General features: G+C 45.1%; 1 protein-coding gene across 5 annotated transcripts in view; it reads right to left on the bottom strand.

The window, feature by feature from the left end:
- LOC143299425 (plexin-A2-like) overlaps window positions 1-6,461 on the bottom strand; it is a 385,902-nt gene that overhangs the window by 94,073 nt on the left and 285,368 nt on the right. For 4 of the 5 annotated variants that reach the window (XM_076612611.1, XM_076612610.1, XM_076612609.1 and 1 more), the window contains 2 exons: window positions 4,848-4,974; window positions 1,945-2,155 (listed from right to left, as the gene is read on the bottom strand). In XM_076612611.1, coding sequence (XP_076468726.1) covers window positions 1,945-2,155; window positions 4,848-4,974 — 338 coding nt within the window. The remainder of the gene's footprint in view (window positions 1-1,944; window positions 2,156-4,847; window positions 4,975-6,461) is intronic. The other variant, XM_076612613.1, reaches the window with a different exon arrangement.

Raw genomic sequence — 6,461 nt, 5'->3', positions numbered from 1 at the left:
GCATGCGCGCACTCGATCTCTCTCCCCTCTCCTCTCCTGTCTCTGTGTCCCCCCATACCCCACCCCCTCCTCCCCCTCACACACCTCATCATTCCCCCCCCCCTCTCTGTCCCTCCGCCCACCCCCACACCCCCTTCCCCAAAACCCGATGTCAGGACAAAGGAATTAATCAGACCCATCCATCACCCAAGGACGTCGTAGGCCAGACATCAATCGCTTCAACATTTATCAAAATGGCTTCAAGAGCCTTTTTTATATACCTTACTCCTGGGAGAGGAAGGGGGAAGGGAGGAAGGGAGGAAGGAGAGGAATAAAGGGAGGAGGTGTTAGGGGAGGGAGGAAAGGGGAGGATTTGGGGGTTGGGGAGGGTGAGTTCTCTCTTGTCCTTTTTCTGCTCCAGGAAGCAATAGGAGGTTTGGATGACACCAGCGTTGTTGTGGCTATTTTTCTTTTCTTTTTTCTTCCACCTTTTTTCACGCCCACCCTTAATCCGTCAACGAAAGACTCAGTCATGCGCAAACGAGAACATGCTTCTTGCATCAGCGGATCAGAGTCTATGGTCAGAGTGCTCTCTTAGCCCCCCCCCCCTCCCCCCTCCCACCCCCCACGCCCCCTTCTCTCTCTCGGATACGAGTCTGTGGTCAGACTGCTCTCCCTCATTTTCTCTCTCTGTCTTCGGCCTCTCTCTGTCTCCCTTTCTCCCTCTCGGATCGGAGTCTGGTCAGAGTGCTCTCTCTCTCTCTGCCTGTCTGTCTGTCTGTCTCCCTCTCTCTGTGCCCATCTCTTCACAGACACACAAACACGGCAAGTCGTTTCACGGGATTAGGAGAAGCTTGAAGTGGCTTTTCAACTTATTTCATATTTCTTTCATTGTCCGTTATTTTTTTATTCCATTGTCCGTTTTTAGCTCCAGGAGATAATGCAGGGACGTTTGAGCGTGAACGCGTGTGGGAATGTTTTTTACTTTTATTTATCTTTTTACTTTATTAGTATGATTTTATGTCTTTTTTTTTCAAAAACATAGAGGCCCATTCTGCGAACTCGTTGTCTGTGTCTCTGACTGTGGAGGAAAACTGATTCTTCTTCTTCCTGTTCTTTTATTTGAGGTGGAGGGGTGTGGGAGTGTGGGGTGGAGTCTCTCTCTCTCTCTCTGTCTCTCTCTCTCTCTCTGTCTCTCTCTCTCTCTTCACAGACACACAAACACGGCAAGTCGTTCCATGGGATTAGGAGAGGCTTGATGTGGCTTTTCCAGCTTATTTATTTTATATTCATTTCTTTTTTTCTTTTTTTTTTTTTTTGTCCGTTATTTTCATTCCATTGTCCGTTCCTAGCTTCAGGAGATTATACGGTGACATTTGGGCGTGAACGTGTGTGGGGATGTTTTCTTCTTCTACTGAAAAAAAAGGTTTATTTCATTAATACGATTTTATCTTTTTATTCAAAAACATGGGGGCCCGTTCTGTGAAGTCGTTGTCTGTGTCGCTGACAGTGGAGGAAAACTCAATCTTCTTCTTCGTTTTCTTTTTCTTTATTTGAGGCGGAGGGGTGTAGGGGATAATTGGGGGTTGGGGGGGGGGTGTCATCTCTTTTTTGCGCATCAATGATGGGTGTTCGCTCTTGTGTTGTGAAGCAGATACACAAAGGCAGAAACGTCACACACACACACACACACACACACACACACACACACACACACACACACACACACACACACACACACACACACACGAGGTAGCGCGTGCCACAAAGACAAGTCTCGTAGCTGGTGCTTCTCCATCTTCTCCATCACACCACAATGCAAACAAAACAAAGCACAGCACAGCACAACACAACAGTAAGCAGCACAGCACAGCACAGAACAGCACAACACAACACGGGACAAAACACACCAGCACCACCACAGCAGCAGAGACCCCAAAGACAGCCGTCAGTCGTGTCACTGACCTTTACCTGTGGGGATGGGGGGCAGGAGGCTGATTTCGGGCGTGAAGCACTGGATGCCCATGGAGGTCCGGTTGGCATGGGTGTTCAGCTCTGGGGACGTGGGGGTGACCCTCCTGCTGCCCCCGCTGCTGCTGGCCCCGATTGGGGAGAAGGCACACTTGTACGTGTAGTGCTTCTCAAAGTCCGGAAGGTTCTGGATGTACAGCGTCAGCTGAAAAGCACAAGCCGACAATGATGCTGATATCAGAATCGTTTGGTAATCACAGGGAAAAGTTTCCAGACGTGCAGACATACGCTACACCGTTTGAAAGATGGGTACAACAAACATAGTCATTATCGCATAGCGGTTGAACTACTGTGTGGTGTGAGTTATGAGCCTTTTGGAGGTACGATTCATTTCCAGTTGGAATGATAAAGCTGTGATGCATTGTCCTGTGATGTGATGTGTTGAATTGTGTTGTATCATATTATACTGTACTGTGTAGAGTAGTGTATTGTAGTTTAGTGTAGTGTAGTGTAGATGTAGAGAATAGTGTAGTGTAGCTTAGTGTAGTGTAGCGTAGCGTTGTGCAGGAGTGTGTTGGTGTGATTACAAGGAACATCAATCTAACCATTGTCTAAGTCCCATAGCCTACTGCTTTTAATAGCTGTCTCATTCTGTTCTTCAAATATGCATACTTGTTAACCTACTGTCACAGTTTGTGCTAACAGCACCACGATAATCATACCACCGTCCAAGAACTACAAGCAATGCCCCACTGTCAGTGTCACTGCTATCTTAACAACGGTCTTCCTCTCACAATGACGATAATCATAACCATCCTGCTGTCACAGTCCATAATCATAACCATCCTGCTGTCACAGTCCATAATCATAACCATCCTGCGGTCACAGTCCATAATCATAACCATCCTGCAGTCACAGTCCATAATCATAACCATCCTGCTGCCACAGTCCATAATCATAACCATCCTGCTGTCACAGTCCATAATCATAACCATCCTGCTGTCACAGTCCATAATCATAACCATCCTGCGGTCACAGTCCATAATCATAACCATCCTGCTGCCACAGTCCATAATCATAACCATCCTGCGGTCACAGTCCATAATCATAACCATCCTGCGGTCACAGTCCATAATCATAACCATCCTGCTGCCACAGTCCATAATCATAACCATCCTGCTGCCACAGTCCATAATCATAACCATCCTGCTGTCACAGTCCATAATCATAACCATCCTGCTGTCACAGTCCATAATCATAACCATCCTGCTGTCACAGTCCATAATCATAATCATTGCTCCATGCATCGTAACACTGGGTGGTGGCGGCGCTGCCACAACAATTACCACAACTATAACTACTGTTCTGTGTTGTATTGATTGTACTGCATTGTACTCTATTGTATTGTACTGCATTGTACTCTATTGTATTGTACTGCATTGTACTCTACTGTATTGTACTGCATTGTACTCTATTGTATTGTACTGCATTGTACTCTATTGTATTGTACTGCATTGTACTCTACTGTATTGTACTGCATTGTACTCTATTGTATTGTACTGCATTGTACTCTATTGTATTGTACTGCATTGTACTCTACTGTATTGTACTGCATTGTACTCTATTGTATTGTACTGCATTGTACTCTATTGTATTGTACTGCATTGTACTCTATTGTATTGTACTGCATTGTACTCTACTGTATTGTACTGCATTGTACTCTATTGTATTGTACTGCATTGTACTCTACTGTATTGTACTGCATTGTACTCTATTGTATTGTACTGCATTGTACTCTACTGTATTGTACTGCATTGTACTCTACTGTATTGTACTGCATTGTACTCTATTGTATTGTACTGCATTGTACTCTATTGTATTGTACTGCATTGTACTCTACTGTATTGTACTGCATTGTACTCTATTGTATTGTACTGCATTGTACTCTATTGTATTGTACTGCATTGTACTCTATTGTATTGTACTGCATTGTACTCTACTGTATTGTACTGCATTGTACTCTATTGTATTGTACTGCATTGTACTCTACTGTATTGTACTGCATTGTACTCTATTGTATTGTACTGCATTGTACTCTATTGTATTGTACTGCATTGTACTCTATTGTATTGTACTGCATTGTACTCTATTGTATTGTACTGCATTGTACTCTACTGTATTGTACTGCATTGTACTCTATTGTATTGTACTGCATTGTACTCTATTGTATTGTACTGCATTGTACTCTATTGTATTGAACTGTATTGTACTCTACTGTATTGTACTGCATTGTACTCTATTGTATTGTACTGCATTGTACTCTACTGTATTGTACTGCATTGTACTCTATTGTATTGTACTGCATTGTACTCTATTGTATTGTACTGCATTGTACTCTATTGTATTGAACTGTATTGTACTCTACTGTATTGTACTGCATTGTACTCTATTGTATTGTACTGCATTGTACTCTATTGTATTGTACTGCATTGTACTCTATTGTATTGTACTGCATTGTACTCTATTGTATTGTACTGCATTGTACTCTATTGTATTGTACTGCATTGTACTCTATTGTATTGTACTGCATTGTACTCTATTGTATTGTACTGTAGCACTGTATTGTATTGGGCTGTATTGTGTTGTATTGCAGTGTACTCTATTGCACTGCACTGTACTGTATTGTATTGTAACGCATGGTATTGTGCTGTACTGCACTGTACTGCCTTGTATTGTGCTGTACCACACTGTACTGTATTGCATTGTACTGTACTTTACTGTATGGCACTGTACTGCACTGCACTGTTTTCTATCGTATTGTATTGTACTGTACTGCACTGCACTGCACTGAATTGTACTGTGTTGTACTGTATTGTATTGTACTGTATTGTCCTCACCAGGCGTTCCCGGTCCTTCTGGATCTCCTTGGGTCTGACCGAGGTGATCTTGGTGCACTCCTCCCCAAAGTAGGGCAGCCATCGCTTGGCCATTTCGCTGCCTTGACAGTCCTTCTTCAGGCTGCACCTGCACACACGTGGACCACGCATCGTTCATCAGTCTCTGTTAGCATGAGAGAAAGAAAGAAAGAAAGAAAGAAATATGAAAACAGACAGACAGAAAGAAATAAAGGTAAAAAGATGAAAAGTTTCGTTTTCAGGGTCGTGGAGACAACAGAGCAAAATAATTAAGTTCTACAAGTCTCCACCCCCTCTCTTCCCCCCCCCCTCTCTCTCTAAGTTCTACAAGTCTCCACCCCCCTCTCCCCCCCCCCCCTCTCTCTCTAAGTTCTACAAGTCTCCACCCCCTCTCTTTCCCCCCCCCCCTCTCTCTCTCTCTCTCTCTTTCTCCATGTGTAAGGTCATAAAATCATTTTAAAAACTCTCTGCCTCCCACCCCCACCCTCCCATTGTGTAAGATTACAATGTGTTCTTGAGTCTTGACTCTCCCTCTCTCTCTCTCTCTCTCGCACTGTCTCTGTCTCCTTTCTCCCCCCCCCCCCCACACACACACACGCCCCCTGTCTTTCTGTCTGTCTGCCTGTCTCCACCCCCTCCCCGCCATCTCAACAATTGGAACCACTAATTTGCCCAGGGACTACGAAGCAGCCTGCTGTGTACACTGATGGTGCTGCCCTCTTCCTCCACCCCTAAAATGGAAAGAAGAGAGGGAGAGGTGAGGAAGAGGAACAGGAAGACTTTCTTTTCTTTCTTTTTTTTTTTTTTTTTTTTAAACTATCCTGTCGTCTTTCTTTCTGGAAACTGTTGGCAAGGCTTTAAAAAAAAAAAAGAAAGAAAGAAAGAAAAGCGGGCTCTCAAAAAGCCGGATCGATACATAGCCCAGCTAGCTACAACTGCCAAGACCTATCAGAGCACCCAGCGTGACTTCGCCACAATTAGTACCTCCCCCCACCCCCCCACCCCACCCCCACCCACCCCCCACCTCTCATCTTCCACTCCTATGTCTGTCTGCCCCCTTCTTCCCCCTTTTAACCCACCCCCACCCCAAACGACATACCACCCACCCGCTTTCATTCTCTCTCCACCCCGCATCCCCACCCCCTGCCCCAGGAAGAAGGGTAAAAATTGTACAAGGACAAGGCAGCGCCATTAATAAAGACCTCCAGGCAGACAGAAGACGTAGACTTGTTTGGCAGGAGACTGTGAGTGGGAGACACAGAGAGAGAGAGAGAGAGAGAGAGAGAGAAGAGGGAGGAGGGAGGGGAGGAAGGAGAGAGGGGGGTTAAAGGAGGGAGGGAAAGAGGAGGAATAAAAGAAAGAGAGGGAAAGATAGAAGGTGGGGAGGGAGAGAGGGAGGGATAAAGATGCACAGACAGAGAGAGAGAAGGACAGAGACAGACAGAGAGAGACGGAGACACAGAGACACACACACACACACATAGAGAGAGAGACAAAGACAGAGAGAGACAGAGAGTGAGACAGAGAGACAGACAGACAAGGACAGAGACATAGAGAAAACTGGGAGAGGGAGAGAGAGGAGACAGCAGTGGAGAG

The sequence above is a fragment of the Babylonia areolata genome, chromosome 25 (genome assembly GCF_041734735.1).
Source record: "Babylonia areolata isolate BAREFJ2019XMU chromosome 25, ASM4173473v1, whole genome shotgun sequence".
Taxonomy (NCBI): domain Eukaryota; kingdom Metazoa; phylum Mollusca; class Gastropoda; order Neogastropoda; family Buccinidae; genus Babylonia; species Babylonia areolata.
This window is presented reverse-complemented; position numbering and strand designations above follow the sequence as displayed.